Source organism: Schistocerca serialis, chromosome 1 (genome assembly GCF_023864345.2).
Source record: "Schistocerca serialis cubense isolate TAMUIC-IGC-003099 chromosome 1, iqSchSeri2.2, whole genome shotgun sequence".
NCBI classification, from domain to species: Eukaryota; Metazoa; Arthropoda; class Insecta; order Orthoptera; family Acrididae; genus Schistocerca; species Schistocerca serialis.
The window spans coordinates 315,356,074-315,370,258 of NC_064638.1; the positions used below are offsets into that span (position 1 = coordinate 315,356,074).

General features: G+C 40.3%; 1 protein-coding gene across 1 annotated transcript in view; it reads right to left on the reverse strand.

Moving 5' to 3' along the window:
* The window catches only part of LOC126469706 (Hermansky-Pudlak syndrome 1 protein homolog), a 152,234-nt gene that overhangs the window by 66,056 nt on the left and 71,993 nt on the right, over positions 1-14,185 (reverse strand). The window contains exons 6-8 of the mRNA XM_050096892.1: positions 10,916-11,379; positions 1,001-1,145; positions 811-924 (exon numbers count right to left, since the gene is read on the reverse strand). Of these exons, the coding sequence (XP_049952849.1) occupies positions 811-924; positions 1,001-1,145; positions 10,916-11,379 (723 nt within the window). The remainder of the gene's footprint in view (positions 1-810; positions 925-1,000; positions 1,146-10,915; positions 11,380-14,185) is intronic.

Consider the following 14,185-nt stretch of genomic DNA (forward strand, 5'->3'; position numbering starts at 1 on the left):
CGTTACACTCTCCTCATTTGTCTACAACAATTTGAACAAAATCTATTGTGTAATTTTCCATCAAATAATTAATTCTGTATTCTTGACTATCCTTATTCCTTTAAGCAATTTTTTTTTTTTTTCAATACTAGACCTCATGCTGGTCTATTTGATCCCCCATTTGTCCATTTCCTGCTCTTTGTTTGGCTATGAAAGCTCAGACAAAAATTCATTGTGTAATTTCTAACAAATAAAATATTTAAATGAAAATAAACCACCACATAACTGATTATGATAGGACAGCAGGGTCAGAAAGGACGGAAAATTTTTGGGAGCAAGAGAGAGAGAGAGAGAGAGAGAGAGAGAGAGAGAGAGAGAGAGAGAGAGCTCAAAAGGTGGACCCCTTAGCTCAAAGATTAAGTGTATATGGACAGGTTCAAGTGCTCCAATATGTGCATGAAACATTAGAATACTACTGTGTCAGGTAAGAGATGGAAAATATCTAAGTAACAACCATTAAGAAAAGGCAACATAAGAAGAAAGGACAAAGAAATACATCATAAAGCTGGAGATGAACCAGTGAACTACTGCCACATTAACTTTTCTATATTGTTTTAAAACACAGTGAAGGAAGCACCAATCCAAAAGCTTTCTGGAACCCATCTTGAAACATGAAAGATACTATGGAAGGAACAGGGCTATAGAAATTCAAAGGTAGTAATAAGAGGATGGGCAGTGCACAGATAGCTGACTGTGCAAGGGTATGTAGCTACAATACATGAATAAACTGATGTTCACAATAATGTTAACAGCATAATGTATACGACTTACGGATGCATCTTCAAACCACAAGAAGTATGCATAATTGAATGTTGTATCTTTCCACATAATAGCTAGGTGGCCCTCTTGTAAATGGGCTCGGCTGAAATCCACCATGGACCAGATCTGTAAGAAAAAAATATACTCTTAAAATTCTGCATTTTGCATTTTTAATTAATTGTAACAGAAACTGATACTACACCTTTTTTTTGGTAAGAGTTATCGTTTCTTCAGAGCTGAAGTCAAGACCGGGAGCAGTGATACGGTGATTTGTTCTATCTATATACAGAAAATGTACAAGGCCTGGAAATTCTTCCAAGTATTTGTTGATTGTAAGAGAAGCTCTAGTGTTTCAAGTTAAGAAACAAATAACAAAGCTGACAAAAATGAAAAATGGTAGAAGAAGGAATAATCCTTATAATCAGCAGAGTCACAGTATATTAACAGACAATATTCCACAACTTCAATATTCATCAATGTTGTTGCATATGGCATTTAAGTAATTAACTAGCTTCATTCTCAAATTTAGAGTGTACTACAATAACACAAAAGAATCCACATTAAATGTTACTTTCTTTGAAAACATAACTTTGCAAATAGTTAACAACATGAGCTGTCATTGAAATCCAAATTGATCAGACAAAAAGGGTAGCCATTAACAAGAACACTATGGGAGGACAAAAAAAATTCAAAAAATTAAAGAATTTGATGCTAAAATAAATTTTATGTACAGCACCAATGAAATATAGCAGTGTGACAGAGGTCATTAGTTGCCTTCTGGCATGGCCATCCTTGATGTCTGTAATGCAGCCACTGTGTAAACATGAAGATGGTGGACAAATATTCCATTACATTAATTCATAGCACAGCTCAATACAGGGCTATTACATATGATTGAAGCGATTTCATAAATTCACTGTAGCTCCATTCATTGACATATGGTCACGACACACTACAGATACGTAGAAAAACTCATAAAGTTTTGTTCGGCTGAAGCTGCACTTCAGGTTTCTGCCGCCAGAGCGCTCGAGAGCGCAGTCAGACAAAACGGCGACAGGAGCCGAGAAAGCGTATGTCGTGCTTGAAATGCACTCACATCAGTCAGTCATAACACTGCAACGACACTTCAGGACAAAGTTCAACAAAGATTCACCAACTGCTAACTCCATTCGGCGATGGTATGCGCAGTTTAAAGCTTCTGGATGCCTCTGTAAGGGGAAATCAACGGGTCGGCCTGCAGTGAGCGAAGAAACGGTTGAACGCGTGCGGGCAAGTTTCACGCGTAGCCCGCGGAAGTCGACGAATAAAGCAAGCAGGGAGCTAAACGTACCACAGCTGACGGTTTGGAAAATCTTACGGAAAAGGCTAAAGCAGAAGCCTTACCGTTTACAATTGCTACAAGCCCTGACACCCGATGACAAAGTCAAACGCTTTGAATTTTCGGCGCGGTTGCAACAGCTCATGGAAGAGGATGCGTTCAGTGCGAAACTTGTTTTCAGAGATGAAGCAACATTTTTTCTTAATAGTGAAGTGAACAGACACAATGTGCGAATCTGGGCGGTAGAGAATCCTCACGCATTCGTGCAGCAAATTCGCAATTCACCAAAAGTTAACGTGTTTTGTGCAATCTCACGGTTTAAAGTTTACGGCCCCTTTTTCTTCTGCGAAAAAAACGTTACAGAACACGTGTATCTGGACATGCTGGAAAATTGCCTCATGCCACAACTGGAGACCGACAGCGCCAACTTCATCTTTCAACAGGATGGTGCTCCACCGCACTTCCATCATGATGTTCAGCATTTCTTAAACAGGAGATTGGGAAACCGATGGATCGGTCGTGGTGGAGAGCATGATAAGCAATTCATGTCATAGCCTCCACGCTCTCCCGACTTAACCCCATGCGATTTCTTTCTGTGGGGTTATGTGAAAGATTCAGTGTTTAAACCTCATCTACCAAGAAACGTGCCAGAACTGCGAGCTCGCATCAACGATGCTTTCGAACTCATTGATGGGGACATGCTGCGCCGAGTGTGGGAGGAACTTTATTATCGGCTTGATGTCTGCCGAATCACTAAAGGGGCACATATCGAACATTTGTGTGCCTAAAAAAACTTTTTGAGTTTTTGTATGCGTGTGCAAAGCATTGTGAAAATATCTCAAATAATAAAGTTATTGTAGAGCTGTGAAATCGCTTCAATCATTTGTAATAACCCTGTAGTTTGGAGAAAATGTGAGTTCTGATGCCATTTATGGTGATGAGAATCAGTAGTGTATTTTTCTCAACTTTCCTGTGCTAAGAACAATGTTTAGATGCATTTTTATCTCAAAAATTATCTTCCTCATTCGTGAAATGAACAACATTATCAGCTGCAGTCAGTTCATGAGGAGATAATTTTATGAGATACCCACTACATATTTGTCTATATTACAATGGATTCAAGTCCCTGTAATGTTAACAACTCATAACACAGGCCTGGTGAAATTTACATCTACATCCAAACTCTGCTAGCCACCTGACGGTGTGTGGCGGAGAGTACCTTGAGTACCTCTAACTGTTCTCCCTTCTATTCCAGTCTCACATTGTTCGTGGAAAGAAAGATTGTTGTTATGCCTCTGTGTGGGCTCTAATCTCTCTGATTTTATCCTCACGGTCTCTTTGCGAGATATACATAGGAAGGAGTAATATACCGCTTGACTCCTCGGTGAAGGTATGTTGTCGAAACTTTAACAAAACCTCGTACCGAGCTACTGAGCATCTCTCTGGCAGACTCTTCCACTGGAGTTTATCTATCATCTCTGTAACGCTTTCGCAATTACTAAATGATCCTGTAACAAAGCATGCTGCTCTCCGTTGGATCTTCTCTATCTCTTCTATCAACCCTATCTCGTACGGATCCCACACCAGTGAGCAGTATTCAAGCAGTGGGTGAACAAGTGTACTGTAACCTACTTCCTTTGTTTTCGGACTGTATTTCCTTAGGATTCTTCTAATGAATCTCAGTCTGGCATCTGCTTTACCAACGATTAATTTTATATGGTCATTCCATTTTAAATCACTCCTAATGCCTACTCTAACAAAGAGATAGAGGGGCTGGCCAGTACTTACCTCAGCTCAGTACAGCCGATAGATACACATAAAACAGAACTGAAAATTTACATTCCTAGCTTTCGGAACTTTGTTCCTTCATCAGGGAGGAGAGAGGGGAAAAAAGGGAAGAAGGGAAAGTGGATTCAGTTACTCACAACCCAGGTTATGAAGCAACAGGGAAAGGTAAACAGGGAGGGTAACAAGGCTGGAGGCATGGTTATCTAAACCAAAGAGGATGCATACAGAAGTAAAGAGGTATATTGTATAAAGATAAACACAACTATGTAGGAGGAAAAGATGCGTGAATGGCTAAAGAGGAAAGGGAAAGAGGAGAAGACTGAAGAGTGAATGGGAGTGAGGTTGTTTAACGTAGGTTCAGTCCAGGGGGATGGCGGGATGAAAGGATGTGTTGGAGTGCAAGTTCCCATCTCCGCAGTTCAGAGGGACTGGTGTTGGGTGGGAGAAGCCAAATGGCACATACGGTGTAGCAGGTTCCTAGGTCCCTAGAATTATGCTGGAGGGCATGCTCCGCTACTGGGTATTGGGCATCTCCTAGGCGGACAGTTCGTCTGTGTCCGTTCATGCGCTCAGCCAGTTTGGTTGTTGTCATGCCGATGTAAAAGGCTGTGCAGTGCAGGCATGTCAGTTGATAAATGACATGTGTAGTTTCACACGTAGCCCTGCCTTGAATTGTGTATGTTTTACCAGTAGCGGGGCTGGAGTAGGTGATTGTGGGGGGATGCATGGGGCAGGTTTTGCAGCGGGGTCGGTTACAGGGGTAGGAACCGCTGGGTAGAGAAGGTAGTCTGGGAATATTGATAACCATGCCTCCATCCTTGCTACCCTCCCTGTTTACCTTACCCTGTTGCTTCATAACCTGGGTTGTGAGTAACTGAATCCACTTTCCCTTCTTCCCTTTTTTCCCCTCTCTCCTCCCTGATGAAGGAACAAAGTTCCGAAAGCTAGGAATGTAAATTTTCAGTTCTGTTTTATGTGTATCTATCGGCTGTACTGAGCTGAGGTAAGTACTGGCCAGCCCCTCTATCTCTTTGTTAGTATTTGTTTCACATCTTATATGAGATTTTCCACTAATGCCTACTCTCTCATAATTTATGGAATTAACTGCTTCCAGTTGCTGATCTGCTATATTGTAGCTAAATGATAAAAGATCTTTCTTTCTATGTATTTGCAGCACATTACACTTATCTACATTGAGATTCAATTGCCATTCTCTACACCTTGGGTCAATTCGTTGCAGATCCTCCTGCATTTCAGTACAATTTTCAATTGTTGCAACCTCTCGATATACTACAGCATCATCAGCAAAACATCTCAGTGCACTTCTGATGTTATCCACAAGGTCATTTATATACGTATATTGTGAATAGCTATGGTGCTACAACACTCTCCTGCGGGCACACCTGAAATCACTCTTACTTCGGAAGACTTCTCTCCATTGAGAAAGACATGCTGCGTTCTGTTACCTAGGAACTCTTCAATCCAGTCACACAATTGATCTGATAGTCCACATGCTCTTACTTTGTTCATTAAATGACTGTGCGAAACTGTATCGAACGCCTTGCGGAAGTCAAGAAACACGGCACCTACCTGAGAATCCGTGTCTATGGCCCTCTGAGCCTTGTGAACAAATAGCTCGAGCTGGGTTTCACATGATCGTCTTTTTCAAAACCCATGCTGATTCCTAAAGAGTAGATTTCTAGTCTCCAGAAAAGTCATTGTACTCTAACATAATACGTTCCAAAATTCTACAACTAATCAACATCAGAGATATTGGTCTATAGTTCTGCACATCTGTTCTACGTCCCTTATTGAAAACGGGGATGACCAATCCCCTTTCCAATCTTTTGGAATGCTATGTTCTTCTAGAGACCTATGGTACACCGCTGCAAGAAGGGGGCAAGTTCCTTCGCGTACTCTGTGTAAAATCGAACTAGTATCCCATCAGATTCAGCGACCTTTCCTCTTTCGAGCAATTTTAATTGTTTTTCTATCTCTCAACCATTTAGTCATCTGTGTGACAATCTAGAGAAGGAACTACAGTGCAGTCTTCCTCTGTGAAACAGCTTTGGAAAAAGACATTTAGTATTTTGGCCTTTAGTCTGTCACCTCTGGTTCAGTACCATTTTGGTCACAGAGTGTCTGGACATTTTGCTTTGATCCACCTACCGCTGTGACATTAGACCAAAATTTCTTAGGATTTTCTGCTAAGTCAGTACATAGAACTTTACTTTTGAATTAGTTGAATGCCTCTCGCATAGCATTCCTCACACTACATTTTGCTTCGTGTAATTTTTGTTTATCTGCAAGGCTTTGACTATGTTTATGTTTGCTGTGAAGTTCCCTTTGCTTCCATAACAGTTTTCTAACTCGGTTGTTGTACCACGGTGGCTCCTTTCCATCTCTTACGATCTTGCTTGGCACATACTCATCTAATGCATATTGTACGATGGTTTTGACTTTGTCCACTTTGCAGTATATTCCTATATTCCACACTTAAAATGAGCTGTTGAAACTTTATAAGCGCACATTCAAGGGATACATTGCGCATCTATTGCAAGTGTCTGCCAGTTCTGTTTTTCCAGCATTTCTGTGACACTCTCTCCCAAGGGTCAAATTAACCTGTAACCATCTGCACTGCCCTTCTTCTTACACTTTCAGTGTCTCTTGCTAGCCCTGTTTGATAGAGGTCCCACACATTTGAGCAATATGCTAGGATGGGTCACAGGAGTGTTTTGTAAGCAATCTCCTTGGTATACTTATCGCATTTTCCTAGTATCCTACCAATGAACTGAAATCTGCTAGCAGCTTTACCTAAAACACAGCGTGTGTGACTGTGACATTTTGTATCTCTACAAACTGTTACATTCAGGTATATGTATGAACTGACTGATCCCAGCCGAGAGTCACTGATATTGTATTGTAGTCATAGAGGATACGACTTTCCTGCCTTTTGTGAAGCACAGAATTTTACATTCCTGAATACTTAAAACTAGCTGCCAAACTTTAAACCACTTGGAAATCTCATCAAGATCTGACTGGATGTTTGTGCAGCATTTTTGGGACAGAACTTCACTATACATGATTGCATCAGTTGCAAAAATGTCTGAGGTTAGAATTGTCTGCAACGTCATTAACATAAAAAATGAACACAAAGGATCCTAACACATTTCTCTGTGGCATACCTGAAGTTACTTCTAATCTGCCGATGACTCTCTGTCTAAGATAATATGCTGTGTCCTCCCTAATAAGAAATCCTCGACCCAGTCACAAATTTTGTTTGCTACTCCATATAACTGTATTGTACTGTACTGTACTGTAGAATTCCAATGTGCACTCGGTTTGTCTGCCAGGGCGCCTCATCCAAGATGTGGAGGCAGCTATCGAGCGAACAGGGTGCAGTCATCTGCAAGTAGTTGCTCACGTCAGCACCAATGATGCCAGTCGCTTGGGTTCTGAGGCGATCCTCAGTTCGTACAGGCAGCTGGTGGATTTGGTGAAGACCGCTGGCCTCGCACGCGGGGTGCAAGCAGAGCTCTCTATTTGCAGCATTGTTCCCAGAGTGGATCGGGGTCCTTTGGTTTGGAGCTGAGTGGAGGGTCTCAACCACAGGCTTCAACGACTCTGTAATGATCTTGGCTGCAGATTTCTAGACTTACTCTATTGGGTGGAAAATTGTAGGACACCCCTAGATAGGTCAGGGGTGCACTACACAAAGGAAGCACCTACTAGGGTAGCAGAGTACTTGTGGCGTGCACATGGGGGTTTTTTAGGCCTGGCAGTAGTGCGAGGTATCCTGATGAACATTCATCAGTCGACATGCAGGCAGCGAAATCAGGACGCGCTCAGTGTAAAGACACTTCAGCTACCAAGATATTAGCAGTAAATTTTCAGAGTGTTCGGAATAAAGTTCCTGAATTTACTGCCCTCCAAGAAGCGTGTGGCGCGCAAATTATTCTCGGGACTGAGACCTGGCTGAACCCTGAGACAGGAAGTTCTGAAATATTTAGTGAGGGTTGGAACATGTATCAGAAAGACAGATTATACACTGTAGGAGGTGGTGTCTTCATTGCAGTTGGTAAAAATATTGTGTCTACTGAGGTCGAAGTAGAGTGTGATTGTGAAGTTATCTGAACATGTTTAACAGGGCTAGGAGAAATAAATTTAATTGTTGGGTGTTATTACCGGCTACCAGGTTCCACCGTGACAGTTCTAGAATCATTCGAAGGGAGTCTACACTCTGTATCACAGAAGTACCCGGATCATGCTATATTAGTCGGAGGGGACTTCAACCTACCTAGTATAGACTGGGATGCCTATGGATTCATTACAGGTGGTACAGACAAGCCATCGTGTGAATTACTTTTGAACACATTATCCGAAAACTGTCTTGAGCAGCTAAATCGACAGCCAACGCGTAATGGAAATATTTTGGATCTGGTACCCTCGAACAGACCAGACCTCATCGACGGTGTCAGTGTTGAGACAGGGATTAGTGATCATGATGTTGTCATTACGACTATGGTTACGAAAGTAAAAAAGTCGGTCAAGAAGGCTAGGAGAGTATTCTTACTAGAAAGAGCAGATAAGCAATTGTTAGCATCCCCCTTAGTAAATGAATCGACTTCATTTACTTCCGGTATGATGGACGTGGGAGAATTATGGGCAAATTTTCAACACATTGTAAATCACGCATTGGACAAGTATGTGCCGAAAAAGTGGGTTACGGATGGAAAAGACCCACTGTGTTTTAACAGCGCAATTCAGAGAATGCTCAGGAAGCAAAGACAGTTGCACTCGCGGTACAAGAAAGATCGGGAGAACAAGGACAGGCAAAAGTTAGTAGAGATTTGTGCTGCTGTAAAAAGAGCGATGTACGAAGCATACAACCACTACCACTGTCATACCTTAGCAAAAGATCTTGCTAAAAACCCAAGGAAATTCTGGTCTTACGTAAGCGGGTCGAAGGCTTCCATCCAGTCACTCACTGATCAGTCTGGCCTGGCAACGTAAGACAGAAAAACGAAGGCTGAAATTTTAAATTTAGCATTTGAGAAATCTTTCACGTAGGAGGATCGCACAAACATACCGCCGTTCGAGTCTCATACAGATTCCCATACGGAGGACATAGTGATAGACATCTCTGTGTGAAGCAGCTGAATGGATTGAAAATAAATAAATTGCCAGGTCCTGATGAGATTCCAATTCGGTTTTACAGAGAGTACTCTACTGTATTGGCTCCTTACTTAGCTTGCATTTATCGTGAATCTCTTGCCCAACGAAAAAGTCCCGAGCGACTGGAAAAAAGCACAGGTGACACCTGTATATAAGAAGGGTAGAAGGACGGATCCTCAAAATTACAGACCAATATCCTTAACATCGGTCTGTTGCAGGATTCTTGAACATATTCTCAGTTTGAATATAATGAATTTCCTTGAAACAGAGAAGTAGCTGTCCATGCATCAGCACGGCTTTAGAAAGCATCGCTCCTGCGAAACGCGACTCGCCCTTTTTTCACATGATATCTTGCAAACCATGGATGAAGGGTATCAGACGGATGCCACATTCCTAGACTTCCGGAAAGCGTTTGACTCGGTGCCCCACTGCAGACTCCTAACTAAGGTATGAGCATATGGGATTGGTTCCCAAATATGTGAGTGGCTCAAAGAATTCTTAAGTAATAGAACCTAGTACGTTGTCCTTGATGGTGAGTGTTCATCGGAGGTGAGGGTATCATCTGGAGTGCCCCAGGGAAGTGTGGTAGGTCCGCTGTTGTTTTCTATCTACATAAATGATCTTTTGGATAGGGTGGATAGCAATATGCGGCTGTTTGCTGATGATGCTGTAGTGTATGGGAAGGTGTCGTCGTTGGGTGACTGTAGGAGGATACAAGATAACTTGGACAGGATTTGTGATTGGTATAAAGAATGGCAGCTAACTCTAAATATAGATAAATGTAAATTAATGCAGATGAATAGGAAAAATAATCCTGTAATGTTTGAATACTCCATTAGTAGTGTACCACTTGACACAGTCACGTCGATTAAATACTTGGGCATAACATTGCAGAGCGATATGAAGTGGGACAAGCATGTAATGGCAGTTGTGGGATTAGGTGGAGAGTCGTCTTCGGTTCGTTGGTAGAATTTTGGGAAGATGTAGTTCATCTGTAAAGGAGACTGCTTATAAAACACTAAAATGACCTATTCTTGAGTACTGCTCGAGCGTTTGGGATCCCTATCAGGTCATACTGAGGGAGGACATAGAAGCAATTCAGAGGCGGGCTGCTAGATTTGTTACTGGTAGGTTTGATCATCACACGAGTGTTACGGAAATGCTTCAGGAACTCGGGTGGGAGTCTCTAGAGGAAATGAGGTGTTCTTTTCGTGACTCGCTACTGAGGAAATTTAGAGAACCAACATTTGAGGCTGACTGCAGTACAATTTTACTGCCACCTACTTATATTTCGCGGAAAGACCACAAAGATAAGATAAGATAAGATAAGATAAGATAGACTAGGGCTTGTACAGATGCATATAGGCAGTCATTTTTCCCTCGTTCTGTTTGGGAGTGGAACAGGGAGAGAAGATGCTAGTTGAGGTACGAGGTACCCTCCGCCACGCACCGTATGGTGGATTGCGGATTATGTATGTAGATGTAGATTCAATAAAAGCACAGGTGTGGTACTTAGTCAAATACTTTTCTGAAGCCAAGAAAAACTGTGTCTGCCTGATAATTTTGATGTATGATTTTCTGGATACCATATGAGAAAAGCACACATCGGGTTTTGCATGACTGATGTTTGTGAAATCCATGCTTGTCTGCATGGAGGAGATATTTCTGTTCAAGATAAATCATATATCTATCCTTATTACAGTATTAAATTAGAAAAACCCTTATTAGGTACACTCAGTACACAAATGATTTTGTAATTCATTTCATCTCATGCTGTATATACTTTATGGAGTTACAAAGAGGAACAATAACATAATTATGTTTATAAAAGGATATGATCCCAACGTAAAGTTTCTTAAGGCTTTGACTTTAAGAAATTCGCTGAAATGAGATAACTTCTGCTTCACATGGTTTGCAACAGTCAACAGCAGTTCCTTCCCTTGGTGCATCAGAGATGTATCCCAGCATGTAAGTTGCAGCATTTCCTTCAATACATCAATGAAGCTAGCTGTACTTGATTCTATTCTGAGTATACACTCACTGTCTTGAGTTTTTATATATTCAATGTATTTTTTCCTTAGGAAGTCCCATTTACTGGTAAGTTTTTTGTAGCTAATTTCTATTTCATGTTTTGAGGAGCGTAGTTTTTTATATCCTTCCAAAATTTTCTTTATACTGGAATCTAAATTATCAAAAGAATGTCTCAGTTCATCTATATCCTTCTGGAGCTGCACATTTTGCAGTTCATTTATGGCCCCAAAGGCTTCACACAGGCCAGAAGCAACTGAAGCACCATGTGTCTGAAAAAAGGCATAAGTATAGTTTAGAAGAATGTATAACAAATGTAAAGTACGTTAACTATCATTATTCAAGTACAAGCAACAATAAATACAAATTACTGCTTGTTATTACTGAAAATGCTGTTTTCAGTCCTTTTAAGTGATAGTAGAGCATACCAAATGCATTCACCAAACAATGTATACTTTATGCAATTTATGTTGTTATCATTAGATATTACTGTAGTCAATGAAAGTATTACACCAAAGCTAGTGTCTATGATAACATCATTTTGACCCTTTCCGATTTTTCCATGGTACGGTCTACAAAATCGTGTGTGTGTGTGTGTGTGTGTGTGTGTGTGTGTGTGTGTGTGCTTTCAGAAATTCATTAAATTCATAGAGATGTATGGGATGGCTATTACTTACTATCAGGAAAAACAAATCCTAGTAAAGCAAACAGGCACACTCAAAAATAAAGATGGCAGGTCTATTCCTAATTTTGGATAACACATGTTCCTCCACAGCACAAAGGAAATAATTAATGGAAAAGGCAGTTATTCTGAAGCCAGGAGGAAAGGTTGACACAGATGAATGAAAACACATTAGAGAGAATAGGAGGCGAAGGATACTGCTCAGTAAGAACTGTGCTTTGACCTCTACTGATTCTGACGCTTTTCCTTCAATGCTGCCTCCATTCCTTCCAGGCACCAATCCTGGGAATGCAGGTGGGGGTGGGGGTGGGAGCAGGGAGAGGCCTCATGATCAGTGTGTCCCCGACCCCCACCCTCCTCCTACACACACACACACACACACACACACACACACACACACACACACAAAAATCTTCCAACAGAACACCAGTTATAACTTTTGTGATATGAGCCCGTTGCTCATCACTGCATATTTAAGGTGAGTCTTGACCCGCCTATTTAATTAATATTTACAAACCATTAAGAAGAGAAAGACTTGTATCAACATGTCCAATCAAGTTAATGATTCAGTTTTTCTGTTCAATATACTGACAAATGACCCAATCACCTTTTACAAGTGTTGATTTTAGATGTGCATAGTATCTCAACTCCAACAACCTAGCCATCACAATACTGTGCAGAAGAACATAAATGTTAACCCAGCTGGTCATCTGGAGATGTATGTTCTATGATCTCCCTGGCAAAACCTCATAAACCATGTTATGATGAATTGATTTGTACATCACAAAAGATCTTTACAGTAAGAATAGGAGATATATTAACCGTCATTGACAATTTTCACATGTTTGCGAAAACAGTCAAAAAATTGTAACATCTGTTTCTTCATTTATTTATCTACACTTGATTTCCAAGACATGTTAAGAGTAGACAGAAGAGATTTTCAAGAGGGCCACAGAGAAAGAGTGAGAAACAGAAAGTGAGAGAGAGAGAGAAAAAATCACAGGTATTTGTCATGCACAAACTGTGTATACTGTTCTAACACAATATATTTTTAAAGAAGGGAAACTCCAGCCTGGAATATCAACAATTATTTTTAAATGTACATAAACATTAGTATTTATTTTTGTCAGTTTCACTGTGCGTTTCAGAAAAGTCTTGTGTTTTTTGAAAATCCAAAAGACATGCCATAGATTTCATTTCATAAATGACAAATTGTGAACAATCTTATCAAATACTCTTAGTGTGATAAATTGTCATTTCCTTTTACATTCAAGTAACCACTATTTCATTCTGCTGTCATGCAGAGCGCCAAAAGAATAGTATGCATGTTATCTTTTTTGTTGACAGGCCCCCTTTTTTGACAGTAGTAGTTATACAACTAATATAGGTTACATATTGTCTTTTGCAACTGCGACAAAAGTCTTATTTATATCATATGCAATTCATATCTTTTGTTTCCTACTTCAATCCTAATGCTTTTTCACATATAGGTGCTCGATTTTTACAACACTTAACTTTCCTGACATTGGATATATTTTTGTTTTACACAACATGAAAACAAAGATATATCCAGTATCAGTAATGTACAATGTTCTAAAAATTGAGCACCTGTGTATGGAAGAAAATTAGGAATGAAGTAGGAAGCAAAAAATCTGACCACTGAAGATGCTCTGAAATAAAGTGAAATGCATATTGTCTATGATTTTATTACAGTCTTAAAAGACTGTTACTTGTGGAATGTGATGCACTATTTCCGTTTGTTTTCATCAGCGAAAGTTACTGAACCTTTAACAATTACACATTCCCACCTACTCACAAATCTGAATATAATAAAGTTTCGTTTGCCAGAACATTCATTCTAAATCTTTTGAATGTAAGCTAAAATTGTGACAGCAATCATAGGTTTATGAGTAGCATAATTTACTACTATTCTTTTCATAAATGATTTGCGAGGTGTAGTGCAACAAAGAGGCCACTGAGAAAGCTGAGAAACCATTCCTAGAAATACAGAGTAAGCAATGAGAAGATTTTGATAGCAAACTGGAAGGTGAATTCTGTGCCAGACAAAACTGAAGGAAGGAGGGAAGCTATTACCAAGATTGACGACAGGGGTAGGAAGGTGGCTGGAAAATGAAAACTGGTAGAAATGATGGGAGAAAGTGGAGACAGACAATTGTTGCATACATGAAAAACAAATTTTGATGGTGACCAGTACAAAACAGTTTCTCCAACATGAAGCAGTAATATGCACTTTGATGAGCTTTTAATATTATGCTGGAGATGGCACTGATAATGGCTGTCTTAGAGCAAGTTGTGCTGTCACAGTCAGGCCTGCCAGTAGTCACAGTTTCACAAGACAGGGCCAATACCTTAACAAAACAGAGAAGGTATTTTGA